At 42.1% G+C, this 19,550-nt stretch overlaps 1 protein-coding gene across 26 annotated transcripts in view; it reads right to left on the bottom strand.

Moving 5' to 3' along the window:
* The window catches only part of Fggy (FGGY carbohydrate kinase domain containing), a 395,164-nt gene that overhangs the window by 287,096 nt on the left and 88,518 nt on the right, over positions 1–19,550 (bottom strand). For 2 of the 26 annotated variants that reach the window (XM_087548116.1, XM_087548120.1), the window contains exon 1: positions 662–936. The exons of 21 other annotated variants lie outside the window; for them this stretch is intronic. In XM_087548116.1, the coding sequence (XP_087404242.1) occupies positions 662–663 (2 nt within the window). In that variant the 5' untranslated portion in view covers positions 664–936. Of the gene's footprint in view, positions 1–661; positions 937–19,271; positions 19,454–19,550 lie in introns of those variants that run through there. 3 more of the 26 variants (XM_087548119.1, XM_087548121.1, XM_087548125.1) reach the window with 3 other exon arrangements.

The following is a 19,550-nucleotide window of genomic DNA, read 5'->3' as shown; positions in this document are numbered from 1 at the left end:
CTTATAAAGGCCTCACATTTTATAAAGATAAAAAGATAAAAGACTCTCAACTTTACTACTTTTTTATTTCACAGGGAATCAGAATTCTAAAAATGTCTAAAAGAAGATCGATAACTTCTCATAAATGTAATAAAAACATGAAAAGCACAAAAATGGAAATGTTAAAGAACATTGAAAGTTTCAAAATATGTTCTGTTCCTAACTAATAACTGAAATGCAGAATTCAAAAAATGGTTCAGTAGGACAATTGCCCAAGGTTCAGAGACTACGAGCTGGATGGCAGTGGTTCTAGATGAACAGATGTGCCTAGGGCACATTAAGACATAACCACGGCAGCAGCTCTCTGTTCCCAGACCCCGTGGGAAAGAGACCTCACCGCCTGGTCAGGTGGGCACTCCTGAGGCTGCAGAGAGGAAGAGACCACCAACACTGCCCACCCCTGCCCACATCCCTGGCCCAAGAGGAAATTGTATAAGGCCTCTGGGCTCCCGTGGGGGAGGGCCCAGGAGCGGCAGGACCCCTGCCTGAGACACCGCCGGAACCTGAAGGAAACAGACCAGATAAACAGTTCTCTGCACCCAAATCCCGTGGGAGGGAGAGTTAAACCTTAAGAGAGGCAGACACGCCTGGGAAACCAGAAGAGACTGCTCTCTGTACATACATCTCGGACGCCAGAGGAAAACACCAAAGGCCATCTGGAACCCTGGTGCACTGAAGCTCCCGGAAGGGGCGGCACAGGTATTCCTGGTTGCTGCCGCCGCAGAGAACCCGTGGGCAGCACGCCGCGAGCAAACTTGAGCCTCGGGACCACAGGTAAGACCAACTTGTATGCTGCAAGTGACCTGCCTGGTGAACTCAAGACACAGGCACACAGGAACAGCTGAAGACCTGTACAGAGGAAAAACTACACGCACGAAAGCAGAACACTCTGTCCCCATTACTGGCTGAAAGAAAACAGTAAAACAGGTCTACAGCACTCCTGACACACAGGCTTATAGGGACAGTCTAGCCACTGTCAGAAATAGCAGAACAAAGTAACACTAGAGATAATCTGATGGCGAGAGGCAAGCGCAGGAACCCAAGCAACAGAAACCAAGACTACATGGCATCATCGGAGCCCAATTCTCCCACCAAAACAAACATGGAATGTCCAAACACACCAGAAAAGCAAGATCTAGTTTCAAAATCATATTTGATCATGATGCTGGAGGACTTCAAGAAAGACGTGAAAAACTCCCTTAGAGAAACACAGGAAAACATTAAAAACAAGTAGAAGCCTACAGAGAGAAATCGCAAAAATGCCTGAAAGAATTCCAGGAAAACATAAATAAAAAAGGAGAAGCCAATAGAGAGGAGACACAAAAATCCCTGAAAGAATATCAGGAAATCATAAATAAACAAGTAGAAGCCCATAGAGAGGAGTCCCAAAAATCCCTGGAAGAATTCCAGGAAAACACAATCAAACAGTTGAAGGAATTAAAAATGGAAATAGAAGCAATCAAGAAAGAACACATGGAAACAACCCTGGATATAGAAAACCAAAAGAAGAGACAAAGAGCTGTAGATACAAGCTTCACCAACAGAATACAAGAGATGGAAGAGAGAATCTCAGGAGCAGAAGATTCCATAGAAATCATTGACTCAACATGTAAAGCAGAAAAAGCTACTGGTCCAAAACATACAGGAAATCCAGGACTCAATGAGAAGATCAAACCTAAGGATAATAGGTATAGAAGAGAGTGAAGACTCCCAGCTCAAAGGACCAGTAAATATCTTCAACAAAATCATAGAAGAAAACTTCCCTAACCTAAAAAAAGAGATACCCATAGACATACAAGAAGCCTACAGAACTCCAAATAGATTGGACCAGAAAAGAAACACCTCCCGTCACATAATTGTCAAAACACCAAACGCACAAAATAAAGAAAGAATATTAAAAGCAGTAAGGGAAAAAGGTCAAGTAACATATAAAGGGAGACCTATCAGAATCACACCAGACTTCTCGCCAGAAACTATGAAGGCCAGAAGATCCTGGACAGATGTCATACAGTCTGGAGGATCCTCAGAAAATTGGACATTGAACTGCCTCAGGATCCAGCTATACCTCTCTTGGGCATATACCCAAAAGATGCCCCAACATATAAAAAAGACACATGCTCCACTATGTTCATTGCAGCCTTATTTATTTTATTTTTTTTTATTAACTTGAGTATTTCTTATATACATTTCGAGTGTTATTCCCTTTCCCGGTTTCTGGGCAAACATCCCCCTCCCCCCTCCCCTTCCTTATGGGTGTTCCCCTCCCAACCCTCCCCCCATTGCCGCGCTCCCCCCATAGACTAGTTCACTGGGGGTTCAGTCTTAGCAGGACCCAGGGCTTCCCCTTCCACTGGTGCTCTTACTAGGATATTCATTGCTACCTATGGGGTCAGAGTCCAGGGTCAGTCCATGTATAGTCTTTAGGTAGTGGCTTAGTCCCTGGAAGCTCTGGTTGCTTGGCATTGCTGTACTTTTGGGATCTCGAGCCCCTTCAAGCTCTTCCAGTTCTTTCTCTGATTCCTTCAACAGGGGACCTATTCTCAGTTCAGTGGTTTGCTGCTGGCATTCACCTCTGTATTTGTTGTATTCTGGCTGTGTCTCTCAGGAGCGATCTACATCCGGCTCCTGTCCGTCTGCACTTCTTGCTTCATCCATCTTGTCTAATTGGGTGGCTGTATATGTATGGGCCACATGTGGGGCAGGCTCTGAATGGGTGTTCCTTCAGTCTCTGTTTTAATCTTTGCCTCTCCCTTCCCTGCCAAGGGTATTCTTTTTCCTCATTTAAAGAAGGAGTGAAGCATTCACATTTTGATCATCCGTCTTGAGTTTCCTTTGTTCTAGGGATCTAGGGTAATTCAAGCATTTGGGCTAATAGCCACTTATCAATGAGTGCATACCATGTATGTCTTTCTGTGATTGGGTTAGCTCACTCAGGATGATATTTTTCAGTTCCAACCATTTGTCTACGAGTTTCATAAACTCGTTGTTTTTGATAGCTGAGTAATATTCCATTGTGTAGATGTACCACATTTTCTGTATCCATTCCTCTGTTGAAGGGCATCTGGGTTCTTTCCAGCTTCTGGCTATTATAAATAAGGCTGCGATGAACATAGTGGAGCACGTGTCTCTTTTATATGTTGAGGCATCTTTTGGGTATATGCCCAAGAGAGGTATAGCTGGATCCTCAGGCAGTTCAATGTCCAATTTTCTGAGGAACCTCCAGACTGATTTCCAGAATGGTTTTACCAGTCTGCAATCCCACCAACAATGGAGGAGTGTTCCTCTTTCTCCACATCCTCGCCAGCATCTGCTGTCACCTGAGTTTTTGATCTTAGCCATTCTCACTGGTGTGAGGTGAAATCTCAGGGTTGTTTTGATTTGCATTTCCCTTATGACTAAAGATGTTGAACATTTCTTTAGGTGTTTCTCAGCCATTCGGCATTCCTCAGCTGTGAATTCTTTGTTTAGCTCTGAACCCCATTTTTTAATAGGGTTATTTGTCTCCCTGCGGTCTAACTTCTTGAGTTCTTTGTATATTTTGGATATAAGGCGTCTATCTGTTGTAGGATTGGTAAAGATCTTTTCCCAATCTGTTGGTTGCCGTTTTGTCCTAACCACAGTGTCCTTTGCCTTACAGAAGCTTTGCAGTTTTATGAGATCCCATTTGTCGATTCTTGATCTTAGAGCATAAGCCATTGGTGTTTTGTTCAGGAAATTTTTTCCAGTGCCTATGTGTTCCAGATGCTTCCCTAGTTTTTCTTCTATTAGTTTGAGTGTGTCTGGTTTGATGTGGAGGTCCTTGATCCACTTGGACTTAAGCTTTGTACAGGGTGATAAGCATGGATCGATCTGCATTCTTCTACATGTTGCCCTCCAGTTGAACCAGCACTATTTGCTGAAAATGCTATCTTTTTTCCATTGGATGGTTTTGGCTCCTTTGTCAAAAATCAAGTGACCATAGGTGTGTGGGTTCATTTCTGGGTCTTCAATTCTATTCCATTGGTCTATCTGTCTGTCTCTGTACCAATACCATGCAGTTTTTATCACTATTGCTCTGTAATACTGCTTGAGTTCAGGGATAGTGATTCCCCCTGAAGTCCTTTTATTGTTGAGGATAGCTTTAGCTATCCTGGGTTTTTTGTTATTCCAGATGAATTTGCAAATTGTTCTGTCTAACTTTTTGAAGAATTGGATTGGTATTTTGATGGGGATTGCATTGAATCTATAGATTGCTTTTGGTAAAATGGCCATTTTTACTATATTAATCCTGCCAATCCATGAGCATGGGAGATCTTTCCATCTTCTGAGGTCTTCTTCAATTTCTTTCCTCATTGTCTTGAAGTTCTTATTGTACAGATCTTTTACTTGCTTGGTTAAAGTCACACCGAGGTACTTTATATTATTTGGGTCTATTATGAACAGTGTCGTTTCCCTAATTTCTTTCTCGGCTTGTTTCTCTTTTGTATAGAGGAAGGCAACTGATTTATTTGAGTTAATTTTATACCCAGCCACTTTACTGAAGTTGTTTATCAGCTTTAGTAGTTCTCTGGTGGATCTTTTGGGATCACTTAAATAAACTATCATGTCATCTGCAAATAGTGATATTTTGACCTCTTCTTTTCCGATCTGTATCCCCTTGATCTCCTTTTGTTGTCTGATTGCTCTGGCTAGAACTTCAAGAACTATATTGAATAAGTAGGGAGAGAGTGGGCAGCCTTGTCTAGTCCCTGATTTTAGTGGGATTGCTTCAAGTTTCTCTCCATTTAGTTTAATGTTAGCAACTGGTTTGCTGTATATGGCTTTTACTATGTTTAGGTATGGGCCTTGAATTCCTATTCTTTCCAGGACTTTTATCATGAAGGGGTGTTAAATTTTGTCAAATGCTTTCTCAGCATCTAATGAAATGATCATGTGGTTTTGTTCTTTCAGTTTGTTTATATAATGGATCACGTTGATGGTTTTCCGTATATTAAACCATCCCTACATGCCTGGGATGAAGCCTACTTGATCATGGTGGATGATTGTTTTGATGTGCTCTTGAATTCGGTTTGCCAGAATTTTATTGAGTATTTTTGCGTCGATATTCATAAGGGAAATTGGTCTGAAGTTCTCTTTCTTTGTTGTGTCTTTGTGTGGTTTAGGTATAAGAGTAATTGTGGCATCGTAGAAGGAATTCGGTAGTGCTCCATCTGTTTCAATTTTGTGGAATAGTTTGGATAATATTGGTATGAAGTCTTCTATGAAGTTCTGATAGAATTCTGCACTAAACCCGACTGGACCTGGGCTCTTTTTGGTTGGGGGACCTTTAATGACTGCTTCTATTTCCTTAGGAGTTATGGGGTTGTTTAACTGGTTTATCTGTTCCTGATTTAACTTCGGTACCTGGTATCTGTCTAGGAAATTGTCCATTTCCTGAAGATTTTCAAGTTTTGTTGAATATAGGTTTTTATAGTAAGATCTGATGATTTTTTGAATTTCCTCTGAATCTGTAGTTATGTCTCCCTTTTCATTTCTGATTTTGTTAATTTGGACGCACTCTCTGTGTCCTCTCGTTAGTCTGGCTAAGGGTTTATCTATCTTGTTGATTTTCTCAAAGAACCAACTTTTGGTTCTGTTGATTCTTTCTATGGTCCTTTTTGTTTCTACTTGGTTGATTTCAGCTCTGAGTTTGATTATTTCCTGCCTTCTACTCCTCCTGGGTGTATTTACTTCTTTTTGTTCTAGAGCTTTTAGGTGTGCTGTCAAGCTGCTGACATATGCTCTTTCCTGTTTCTTTCTGCAGGCACTCAGCGCTATGAGTTTTCCTCTTAGCACAGCTTTCATAGTGTCCCATAAGTTTGGGTATGTTGTATCTTCATTTTCATTAAATTCTAAAAAGTTTTTAATTTCTTCCTTTATTTCTTCCTTGACCAGGTTATCATTGAGTAGAGCATTGTTCAATTTCCACGTGTATGTGGGCATTCTTCCCTTATTGTTATTGAAGACCAGTTTTAGACCGTGGTGGTCCGATAGCACGCATGGGATTATTTCTATCTTTCTGTACCTGTTGAGGCCCGTTTTTTGACCAATTATATGGTCAATTTTGGAGAAAGTACCATGAGGAGCTGAGAAGAAGGTATATCCTTTTGCTTTAGGATAGAATGTTCTATAAATATCCGTTAAGTCCATTTGGCTCATGACTTCTCTTAGTCTGTCGATATCACTGTTTAATTTCTGTTTCCATGATCTGTCCATTGATGAGAGTGGGGTGTTGAAATCTCCCACTATTATTGTGTGAGGTGCAATGTGTGTTTTGAGCTTTAGTAAGGTTTCTTTTACGTATGTAGGTGCCCTTGTATTTGGGGCATAGATATTTAGGATTGAGAGTTCATCTTGGTGGATTTTTCCTTTGATGAATATGAAGTGTCCTTCCTTATCTTTTTTGATGACTTTTAGTTGGAAATTGATTTTATTTGATATTAGAATGGCTACTCCAGCTTGCTTCTTCTGACCATTTGCTTGGAAAGTTGTTTTCCAGCCTTTCACTCTGAGGTAGTGTCTGTCTTTGTCTCTGAGGTGTGTTTCCTGTAGGCAGCAGAATGCAGGGTCCTCGTTGCGTATCCAGTTTGTTAATCTATGTCTTTTTTTTGGGGAGTTGAGGCCATTGATATTGAGAGATATTAAGGAATAGTGATTATTGCTTCCCTTTATATTCATATTTGGATGTGAGGTTATGTTTGTGTGCTTTCATTCTCTTTGTTTTGTTGCCAAGACGATTAGTTTCTTGCTTCTTCTAGGGTATAGCTTGCCTCCTTATGTTGGGCTTTACCATTTATTATCCTTTGTAGTGCTGGATTTGTAGAAAGATATTGTGTAAATTTGGTTTTGTCATGGAATATCTTGGTTTCTCCATCAATGTTAATTGAGAGTTTTGCTGGATACAGTAACCTGGGCTGGCATTTGTGTTCTCTTAGGGTCTGTATGACATCAGTCCAGGATCTTCTGGCCTTCATAGTTTCTGGCGAGAAGTCTGGTGTGATTCTGATAGGTCTCCCTTTATATGTTACTTGACCTTTTTCCCTTACTGCTTTTAATATTCTTTCTTTATTTTGTGCATTTGGTGCTTTGACAATTATATGACGGGAGGTGTTTCTTTTCTGGTCCAATCTATTTGGAGTTCTGTAGGCTTCTTGTATGTCTATGGGTATCTCTTTTTTTAGGTTAGGGAAGTTTTCTTCTATGATTTTGTTGAAGATATTTACTGGTCCTTTGAGCTGGGAGTCTTCACTCTCTTCTATACCTATTATCCTTAGGTTTGATCTTCTCATTGAGTCCTGGATTTCCTGTATGGTTTGGACCAGTAGCTTTTTCCGCTTTACATTATCTTTGACAGTTGAGTCAATGATTTCTATGGAATCTTCTGCTCCTGAGATTCTCTCTTCCATCTCTTGTATTCTGTTGGTGAAGCTTGTATCTACAGCTCCTTGTCTCTTCTTTTGGTTTTCTATATCCAGGGTTGTTTCCATGTGTTCTTTCTTGATTGCTTCTATTTCCATTTTTAATTCCTTCAACTGTTTGATTGTGTTTTCCTGGAATTCTTTCAGGGATTTTTTTGTCTCCTCTCTATGGGCTTCTACTTCTTTATTTATGTTTTCCTGGAATTCTTTCAGGGATTTTTGTGTCTCCTCTCTATGGGCTTCTACTTGTTTATTTATGTTTTCCTGGAATTCTTTCAGGGATTTTTGCGATTCTTTCAGGCATTTTTGTGATTCCTCTCTGTAGGCTTCTACTTGTTCTCTAAGGGAGTTCTTCACGTCTTTCTTGAAGTCCTCCAGCATCATGATCAAATATGATTTTGAAACTAGATCTTGCTTTTCTGGTGTGTTTGGATATTCCATGTTTGTTTTGATGGGAGAATTGGGCTCCGATGGTGCCATGTAGTCTTGGTTTCTGTTGCTTGGGTTCCAGCGCTTGCCTCTCGCCATCAGATTATCTCTAGTGTTACTTTGTTCTGCTATTTCTGACAGTGGCTAGACTTTCCTATAAGCCTGTGTGTCAGGAGTGTTGTAGACCTGTTTTCCTCTCTTTCAGTCAGTTATGGGGACAGAGTGTTCTGCTTTCAGGCGTGTAGTTTTTCCTCTCTACAGGTCTTCAGCTGTTCCTGTGGGCCTGTGTCTTGAGTTAACCAGGCAGCTTTCTTGCAGCAGAAAATTTGGTCTTACCTGTGGTCCTGAGGCTCAAGTTCGCTCGTGGGGTGCTGCCCACGGGCTCTCTGCAGCGGCAGCAACCAGGAAGACCTGTGCCGCCCCTTCCGGGAGCTTCAGTGCACCAGGGTTCCAGATGGTCTTTGGCTTTTTCCTCTGGCGTCTGAGATGTGTGTGCAGGGAGCAGTCTCTTCTGGTTTCCCAGGCTTGTCTGCCTCTCTGAAGGTTTAGCTCTCCCTCCCACGGGATTTGGGTGCAGAGAACTGTTTATCCGGTCTGTTTCTTTCAGGTTCCGGCGGTGTCTCAGGCAGGGGTCCTGCCGCTCCTGGGCCCTCCCCCACGGGAGCCCAGAGGCCTTATACAGTTTCCTCTTGGGCCAGGGATGTGGGCAGGGGTGAGCAGAGTTGGTGGTCTCTTCCTCTCTGCAGCCTCAGGAGTGCCCACCTGACCAGGCGGTTGGGTCTCTCTCTCACTGGGTCTGGGAGCAGAGAGCTGCTGCGGGCCGGGATCCCTGGGTGTCTGCAGCCTTATTTATAATAGCCAGAAGCTGGAAAGAACCCAGATGCCCTTCAACAGAGGAATGGATACAGAAAATGTGGTACATCTACACAATGGAATATTACTCAGCTATCAAAAACAATGACTATGAAATTCGTAGGCAAATGGTTGGAACTGGAAAATATCATCCTGAGTGAGCTAACCCAATCACAGAAAGACATACATGGTATGCACTCATTGATAAGTGGCTATTAACCCAAATGCTTGAATTACCCTAGATGCCTAGAACAAATGAAACTCAAGAGGGATGATCAAAATGTGAATGCTTCACTCCTTCTTTAAAAGGGGAACAAGAATACCCTTGGCAGGGAAGAGAGAGGCAAAGATTAAAACAGAGACTGAAGGAACACCCATTCAGAGCCTGCCCCACATGTGGCCCATACATATACAGCCACCCAATTAGACAAGATGGATGAAGCAAAGAAGTGCAGACCGACAGGAGCCGGATGTAGATCGCTCCTGAGAGACACAGCCAGAATACAGCAAATACAGAGGCGAATGCCAGCAGCAAACCACGGAACTGAGAACAGGACCCCCGTTGAAGGAATCAGAGAAAGAACTGGAAGAGCTTGAAGGGGCTCGAGACCCCAAAAGTACAACAATGCCAAGCAACCAGAGCTTCCAGGGACTAAGCCACTACCCAAAGACTATACATGGACTGACCCTGGACTCTGACCCCATAGGTAGCAATGAATATCCTAGTAAGAGCACCAGTGGAAGGGGAAGCCCTGGGTCCTGCTAAGACTGAACCCACAGTGAACTAGACTATGGGGGGAGGGCGGCAATGGGGGGAGGGTTGGGAGGGGAACACCCATAAGGAAGGGGAGGGGGAAGGGGGATGTTTGCCCGGAAACCGGGAAAGGGAATAACACTCGAAATGTATATAAGAAATACTCAAGTTAATAAAAAAAAATAAAAAAAATAAAAAAAATTAAACAAATAAAACTATTAATAGAATAAGCACTATGCAAAAATGAAAAAAAAGGACATAACCACAATAAAAATCACTGATGTTCTTTACGATACGTGAAAAGAGTGGAACTTAAACTGTAAGGAGCTAGAGAACGAATAATAGGTAAATATATGAAAGCAATCAGATGCTGATCATTTATGCGGAAGATCTGACTATAGGAGGAAAAAAGGAAGGGTGGAGCCTCCAAGCCCAACTTACAAAGTGCTTCCATTGGCTAAGGCAAGAAATACAAGCTGAGGCTTCATGGAATACATTACATCTTTACACCCCAGCCTAAAATTATTGTTCCTTCTGAGAGCCAAAAGTGAATGTATAAAGGGTACTCCGCCCTACCATCCAAACATACTTGATTAGTAAAGGTTTGGCTTCAACTGAAGCAGTTTCCTTAACAACTTTCAGAACAAAAACAAAGACAAGTCTTTGAGGCCAAGAGGTTTTCTCATTAACACCCATGGATTGAACATCTGTGATTTCTCTAACAAGTATTGAGACCTAGTATCCCTACACTCACAGAGTGAATGAAGGTGTGCATACACACAGATAACCAGGTATGTCCTATACTAGATGATATTGTGAGTCTAAGGTTCTCAGGAAGGCAAGAATCCCTTCTTCAGAATTATCTTCACACACGACAGGAATAATAGAAACAGGAGATGTCTGCTGCACAAAAGCCTAGCTGGGACTGACAATATCACTGTGTGTTGTGTTAAGAATGCCCAGTAAGTGTCAGGACATGCAGCAGTTCTTACTAGGTGCTATTGTTATTCCTGTTACAACTAATAAAAACTAGTTCTGAGGAGCCTTTTCAGTTCTGACCCTCAGTCTAACCCTGCTACTATATGACCAGTTTCTTCTCTAACCCTCAGCTTGATTGTCTACAAAATGGAGATATCCAAAGCTACCTTAGAAAGCTAAACCAAGAAATGAGGAACAATTCAGATAAAGGAACCCATATAGTGTCAAAGACACAAGCCATTGTTCAACCAATAGTGACTGTCTTAAACACTACTGTTATTATAGAAAATACACAATTGGCGAGAAACAGGGGACATTTCAACTCAAAATTAGCTGGCCAACATTAAAAAGCAATGCTGACAAGGGCTTTCTTGTGAGTTCAGCTTGTGGCAGCACCGTTATGACAGTGTACTACATGTTTTAACACAATCAGTCATCACAATCACCCCAGTAAGTATTGCCTCTTATTGTTCCCTTCTCCTCAGATAAGAAAGTGGTGACATAGATGTCCCTTCGTAAATAGCTACTGGAAATGCGACCGTGTCCCATTATCCTGAATGTAAGTGCTTCCAATAATATGATTCCCACAGCATCACCACAGTCATGGGCCCCTCATGATAGCACATCTGCGATTGAAACCACATCCAACATCTCATACTGAACTGATGTATTTGGGGAACAGAAGTTCATACAGAAAAAGCTACTGCTTTGCATTCTTAAGAAGATTAGGCTGTATAAGTAGAGGGTGAGATTACTGTTACTCTTCTGCAGAAACAGAAGCAATTATACTGGAGATTCTGAAATGCTAATTTGCCAGCCAGATCCTGCCTACACCAAGCTAGACTTCTAGATTTTTTTCTTTCCTACAGCATTTAAGGACATCGGAACTACATAAAACATACCAAAGAAAACTCTGGAATTTTCCTTCATCGTTTTCCACCTGACTCTTTGAGTCAGGGTCTATTAATAAAACTCAGAGCCCACCAAGAAAGAGAGTTTCAGTCTCCAGCTTGACCGGATTCCTCGGCCTTCTAAGGCTTGGACTGTAAGCAAGTTACCATGCCCACTTGGCATTTATGTGGGTCCTGGGATCCAAACTCTGGTTCCCTTGTTTTCACAGCAAGTGCTTAACTGCTGAGCCATCTCCCCTGCACTTTTTTCTTAAAACTTTTATAGTCAAATAATCATGATCAATCAGAATGAGATAAAATTAACTGCAGCTGGAAGAAAATGCTGACGTGAATGGCTGAGAGCATCATGTGCATCTTGCAATAAAAGGGTACGCGACCACACTGTAAGTCGAGGCCCAGTCTCCACTCCCCTACATTCTATCTTCCTAAGACTACACAGCAGCTGCTGGCTTTTCCCAAAAATTACTCCTGGGGGGGGCACAAAATTAGAAAAGGCCCATTCTTTAGCTGTGCTTTTAAAAGTATCAAGTCCTTGATCTGCATGGATTTTTTTTTTTTTTTTACAGTTGACGGCTCTGACCTGAGTGCATGCTCTTCAAAGGTCAACCGAGTTTGTGAAATGGATGCCGCTGTTGTCAAACAAGCATGAGCTCCCTTTGAAGTCAGAGGCTTAGATGAGCTGAGTCTAAAGCTCTCTCTGGGAATGAACAACGACAAGAGTAAAATATTAAAACGAAGCTATGTAAGTTGAGCGCTCTTTTAAGCAAGGCATGGAATATCGCCCTGCTCTTATGTGGTGTAGGGCCCACTATTAATGTCAGCCTGTGAAGGGAGGGGAGAGGAGTGGCATTAGCCAACAGACATCAATGAACCCCACACTCTTCACAGTGCTGGAGGCATCCATGAATATGCCTCCCTAAGAGACACTCTGCTTCCAGTGGCATCTACTCAGTACTGCCTTGCCCTTGGTCTATCTGTGCTTACTTTTCCCCTGATTTGGTTATATTCTGGGGATACTTTTTAGCCAAACTCATTACTATGGCCAAATATTTGCGTTGTTTCTATGGCCATTCCCATACAGGAAGTCTCACTGTGTTCTTATCTGAAACTACTAGGCATTTAGTTTAGTAAATCATACTCTTCCACCCCATATATCAAGTTGTGCATCACAGTGGGATAGCAGTGGAACTAAGGGTAGTGTTTTCAGACTCAAATATCATACCATGCAGTAATTGATCCTTACAAACAGAAGGTCAGGTATCACATCCCTCTGACAGAGTCATCAATACTTTCAGCCATTAGGTCTAGACTTTTAACAATTAACCCTTTAACACAGAGAAAACCTTGAGTCTATACTCCGACATCATTAGATCACCTTTCTGAAAACAAGCAGATCTGAAACATAAACAGCTCGAACTGGAACCTGTTCTGTCTGCTAGTGTACCTCCCAGGTTTTTTTTTTTTTTAAATATGAGTCATTCCGGAGCATTCCTGTTTCCTTGGTTCTTGGAAAATCTAAAATCCATTTCTTAGGATATTCTCTGACGATGATGCTAGCGGCTAATCCTAACACTTCTAATTTTCCTCCAACAGACCGGCACCACATATGCATCTCTCAGCTATCGGATAAATCCTCGTGATGCCACTGTGAGTACGTGAGGGCACCCCCTGTTGGCAATGGAGAGATTGTGGAGCTACAGTCACTTGCAAGGGGTATCTGTACCCAGTCCCGAGTCCAGTTGGAAGCCTAGACATCTTGCCTTCCATATGCACAATCCAACAGGCAACAGGGCTGAGGTTTCAAGGGGAAACATGATCATTTGCACATTTCCCCTATATCTCCTACATCCCTTGTTATCCCAGCAGCGATGAGCTCCCTGAGACAGCGGACATGGATGGGGGAGGGTTAGACTTTATATGATCCATGAGCCTGGCAGCCATCATCCAGATAATAGAAACACATCAATATAGATACAGCCCAAACTTGAAAAGTATCTCAGAAATTTAGCACAGGTATCCACAGACCTAGATTTCAGTACACAGATGTAACATGGCTCCCGGTGAGGTTCCCCCAATATGCAACTCTTTATAAGAATACAAAAGAAGTAAACTGAGTCTTAAACAACGGATCTCAAGTATTAATGACATCAGAGTACCTCAGAGAATCTGCTAAACAGACTACTCTGTCCAACTTCTAATTCAGTAGGCTGGGAGGGAGGATGTGGAAGGTACAGTTCTAACACATTTTCACAATATACTCAGGGCCTGATGTGGTTCTACACTTAAGAGAACACTGTTCATTTGCATAATAAAACTTTACCTTAGAAAACTATGTTTTGGTTTGATTCCTTTCATAATCTGTTGAAGAAGACGAAAACATTAATTTAATGGGTACAAATCAGAGGTAGCATATGTCATAAGGGTAAATACCCTAAATTCTGGGATTTAAACCCCAACTCTATGTCTCAAACTGAGTTTTCCTACCTAGAGAATATATGTGACAATAATAGTAAAGCTATATATACTATATAACATAAGTATGTTGGGAATTGAAGTAATTGAAGTAACTGAAGTAATTTGTATATCTAAAATACATCTGTGCCTAATGGAATTAACATAAGTATTAACATAAACTACTAAGGTAATTGCTATTCAGTCACGTGTCATTCAATTATTAAAAATGCATTCGGCAAAATGCACTGTTAGCTAACAAATATCAGAAGATACTTTCATAAACCAAATGTTATAACTTGCTTTATATCTACAATGTGTGGGGGATCTGAGAACTTCTAGGCTAGAATTCATATAGCATGCTGTTGTACTGAATATACGTAATACTTCTACTATAATAAAATGAAAAAGATGTATGTGCCTAAACACATTTAATCACGTGCACGAACGCACACACAAAGACACACACACACACACATACACACACATACACACACAGACACACACAGACACACACAGACACACAGACACACACACACACACACACACACACACACACACACCACTGTAAAGGACTGTGTGGCTTTGTAGAGTGCTCATCCTGAATGTAGCTACTCTTTCTTTCTTTTTTTTTTTTATTAACTTGAGTATTTCTTATATACATTTCGAGTGTTATTCCCTTTCCCGGTTTCCGGGCAAACATTCCCCTCCCCTCTCCCCTTCCTTATGGGTGTTCCCCTCCCCACCCTCCCCCCATTGCCGCCCTCCCCCCACCAGTCTAGTTCACTGGGGGTTCAGTCTTAGCAGGACCCAGGGCTTCCCCTTCCACTGGTGCTCTTACTAGGATATTCATTGCTACCTATGAGGTCAGAGTCCAGGGTCAGTCCATGTATAGTCTTTAGGTAGTGGCTTAGTCCCTGGAAGCTCTGGTTGCTTGGCATTGTTGTTCATATGGGGTCTAGAGCCCCTTCAAGCTCTTCCAGTTCTTTCTCTGATTCCTTCAACGGGGGACCTATTCTCAGCTCAGTGGTTTGCTGCTGGCATTCGCCTCTGTATTTGCTGTATTCTGGCTGTGTCTCTCAGGAGCGATCTACATCCGGCTCCTGTCGGTCTGCACTTCTTTGCTTCATCCATCTTGTCTAATTGGGTGGCTGTATATGTATGGGCCGAATGTAGCTACTCTTGATGAGCCAAAAAGTCCCCCTGAGGTCCTGAGACATCACTTTACACATCTGTATACCACATAGACTCTATGTACTTAAAGCTACACTAAATTCATTTACTATATTGCTCTAATAAGAAATTAACTTTAGCTTACAGTAATTTTTATTACTTAGAAAGCTCCTAATTTTCCTTTAATTGTATGTCTTATAAAAACCTCAGCTTAACTACAAGCATATGGTAAGCAAAAGAAATGTTTAACTCCAAAATTCACAATCTATTGACACCACATCATAGGTATGATCTGTGCTCAGCAAATCATAATATGGCAGCAACTGGGGATTGAACTTTGTAATCCCTGCACTCTCGAAGTTATACATAGAGTTGTTTACAAACATTCTGCTTGATCGGATGACTGAAAGCAGGGAAATAGAGATACACTAGTCATCTCAACAGGAGACTTTCAATGCTTTACTTAATAAATTGGAAAATACATCAATGGCAAAAATATAATTGTATGTAGGTTATATACCATATAGCTTTTCTGGAACAAAGCATGTCTTTTAAATACAGAAATATAAAAAGAACAAGTCTTTCCAAGCTCTCCTTCCAAATGTCTCAGCAACTAACTGTTGGGAGCCAGGCCAAGCCAAGGCTTTCCCTAGACATATGCATGGAGAAAGAATGGAGTATCTTGTATAAAGCCAGGGACATGCTTGACAAGGTCGGTAATGGCCTGGGGCCAGGGCCTTGGGGGAATTGTGACTGTGGACCCTGAGAATCCAACTCTTCCTCTGCTAAAGGGCAATGGTTATCAGTTCCAAGGCCTCCATGCACATTTGAGATATCCTGTGTTCCTTTTGTGCAACTTTGTTTGATCATCATGCTGACTCCATCCCATTGCGTAATTGTAATAGTTTTCTGCTGACTGTCCCATTTTTCCAAGTATTATGTAAGATGCTTTCCTATTTTATAAACATTTCATACATATTTCTGTACCCCTGGTCCTCCTCTGGTCCCCTCTCTGGTCTAGGTTATCCAACAGGTGTCATGCACATTGAATAAACAGCAATGAAGGTGAACAAATAATCCAGTGAGTTTCTGAGTTTTCAGAAGAAACATGTCAAGAACTGATCACAGTACAGTGTGAGAAAGGCTGGAATTATAGTAACAATGGAGGGGAGGGTCAGTCAGTTCTTCCTATAAAAAAATGCATGAGATACAGGATACAGGTTACAGAGAAAAGATTTATCTTGGCACAGATTCACATGTCAATATGATCAGCTGGCTCTACTGCTTTGGGCCTGCTGCAAGGCAGGGCATCATGGTAGGGGCACATGGTGAGCAAGCTTTCTCACCTTAAGAGCACAAAGGAAAACTAGACTGGCAAGAGTCTCACCCATCATTGCCCTTAAGGATGAAGCCCAATGACCTGAACAGCCTCTACTAGCATTAACCTTTTAAAGGTTCTATCATCACTCCTAAGTGCTTCCCTGAGGGATGAAGCCTTTAGTGCACAGGCTTGGTCAGGAAGGAAGGCATTCAAGATCCAAATACAAGAACTGTCCCTAAGGAACCAATGCAGTTTAAAGGGCTTCAGCAACAACTGGATTTCTAAAGCAGATCTTAAAGGATGATTAACACATGGCATGTAGAAAAATGGAGCAACGAACCTTCTCATGAGGGAGAACAGTGTGCATAAAGACAAAATGGACAAGGGCTAGCTTGCCCAAACCTGGGGGATGTCTCATAGGTCTGAAATGTTTGAAATGCATGTGGAGAGTTAAAAGCTCAGTTTGGGTGCTTTGAAAAAAATCAGTCTTTTTTAATTAAAAGTCTATTTGAAGCTATGTGCATAATGACGAAAAACGGTACTATAGTTTGGAACCTAAAGGTTTCCTAAAGGCCCATGTGTTTAAAGGTTTGCTTCCAAATCTGGCACTTGTGAGAAGCGATGGAAACTCTTACAAGATAGCTCCTAACTGGAAGCTTTCAGCTCGTTCCTCTCCTTCACAAACCAGCTGTGATGTGAACAATTTGGGTCTGACACTCCTAATGTGCTTCTTTGCTACACTCCAAATGAACTGGGCCAACTGTTCCCGTGAGCCAAAATAAACCTTTTCTCTCTATAAACTACTTAAGCCAGGTGTTTGTTATAGCAACAAAAAGCTAACAGAGATGGCAAGGAAATAAATGCATAAAGTTGGTTTTATTTTTTTTATTACATGTGTTTATTTGTTTGCTGCTTGCTTGCTTATTGGGGGTGTGGGTCATCATAGCCATGGCATGCATGTGAGGTCAGGTGACAACTCGGAGGAAGGTGTTGGTTGTCTCCTTGCATCTTATCATAGGTTCCCAAGATCAAACTTGACAGCAAATACCTTTACCTGCTGAGCCATCTCACTGGCTCTCAAAAGTAGATCTCATGATGTCCTGGAGTGACATCTTCTTGAGGGTTAGTGGTTTTATGTCCAACATTCATACCAAGCACCAGCTAACTAAGCCTTACTTTGCAACAACAGCCATGAAGGTAACTAGCATGACTTAAGCTTGTTGTACTAATACCTTTCATAATCTCTTCCACCCCCCAAACCACAATGGTGAACAAATGAGAGAAAAAGGACAAAGTGTTATACTGTGAAGTCACAAAGAATACCGTCTTGTAGCTTTTCACTCCAGAGTCCAAACTCCTCTCATCCTTGAGCCCGCTTCGCTCTTTCCATAGAGCATGTTTCCACACTACTTTCTAAAGGCAACTTCTAGATTTTTAGGACTAGAATGCTATATGTGGAAACTCACTAGGAAAGTAAATACAGAATTATGAACAGAAAACCAAGTCTAAGAATGTATCATTTATAATAAACAAGCAAAACTACCCCAATTTTGAGGATATGGGTCCCATTAAGAGATCAGAAAGGCTTCCACAGAGGTGCTCTGACTCCAACATGATACTCATTGAACCTCCCCTACCAACAGCTGACTGTATCACGTGGTTGCACACAGTGAAGAACCCTAATGTTTAAGTGTTGCATTTGTTTCACTGAAGGCCACCTCTACCACTGCTGGACAATCCCCTAAACCTTTACAAGGGGTTTCAACAGAGAGTGAGACTTTGAGGCAATTCACTACAAGACATCAAAGAGAGCAGACATGAGTACAGTGTAAAAGAAGCTAGAAATTTCACATTTTCTTCTCTGTAAAAAAGAAGGGGCACAGAAAGAAGCATGGCTGTGAAGCCGTGCATTCCTAGGTGGGCCCCAGCCTCTGGGTGAGCCAGAGCGTGTCCCCTGGCACACTGTCAGGGCCACCTAGGATAAATGCACAGCATCCCAGAGCGCAGCTCCCTTCCCACAGGATAAGCCCTTTCTCTGTCCTCCTCAGCCCCTCAGCTCAGTGTAGACGGGGGTTTCTCGCTGAATCCCTAATAAGTCCTAGGATGACTCCTATCTCCTACCTGTGAATTCCCAGGCATTCCCTAGATATCCAGACAGAAAAGCCAACCACTGTCTTTAAAAAGCAATCCCTATTAATGGATAGAACCCCAGTCATGTGGCCTTTGCTCATCACTGGCTAGGATGCCCCTCAGAAGCTGGGCCATGCCTTATTCTGCAGCAGACAGAGGGGAGAGGCCCAGTCCACAGGAGAGGGTTCTAACTGAACTATCAGGAGTCCATCTCTTTTCCCAAGCAAAATAAAGGCAGGCTTTCCCCTAAAAGATCTCTTTTCCTTTCTATATAACAGTACACAGACCCCCGGTCCTCCACTGAACTACAGTTAAAATGGCTTTTGTGAAGGACAGACACAAGACACAGTGGCCGTTTTTCTTCATGTGTGTGCAAGCAGGCAATGAAGCCATTGTAATGGGAACAATGTGTGTTTCTTCCCACTTCAACAGAACACATGACACTGTGTCTTGGGCCTGGGAGGGGATGGGGGCCAAAGCAAAGAAAACAATCCTGAAGTTTTATTGCATGAAATTCTGATAAAGAAGCACTTCGAAACCTCTTTCCCATCATCAAAAAAAAAATCACACTGGGCAAGATCAGAGCTTAACAGCCACAGCCAGGAAAAAAAAAAAGAGACCACATTCAATCCCTGAGATCATTTTCCTGAAATAGAAAACTACATATGTTTCTCAAATTTCACATCAAGCCACTGCAGAGGCCAGACTGCAGGGCTAAATTGGCCCAATAAGAGAAAAAGAAAGGCAAAGGGAGAAGAGAAAAAAGGGAAGTAGTCAACAGTAGAAAAGAAACCTACTCTTCCACATGGCTGTTTCTTCAGCACAAGGTCGTCTCATGTGCCCAGCTTCATGGAGCTCTCAGTGAGAGTTGCTTATCCTGCAGCTTTTCCTTTGTCAAATTAAGAGACACTGCCTTGGATTAAAAAGACGCCTTAAATTCAAAAATGACTTCATGGTTGGCTCAGAGCTCTGAGTCTCCAGGGCTGGCCTCCAGGAGCACATCTAGTTCAGGGCCTCCCTCCCCTCCCCTCCCTACTGGAAGCAACCTGCCTTCCAGAGAGACTGCAGGGCAAACC

This window comes from Rattus norvegicus, chromosome 5, assembly GCF_021556685.1.
Source record: "Rattus norvegicus strain SHRSP/BbbUtx chromosome 5, alternate assembly SHRSP_T2T, whole genome shotgun sequence".
NCBI lineage: Eukaryota > Metazoa > Chordata > Mammalia > Rodentia > Muridae > Rattus > Rattus norvegicus.
This window is presented reverse-complemented; position numbering and strand designations above follow the sequence as displayed.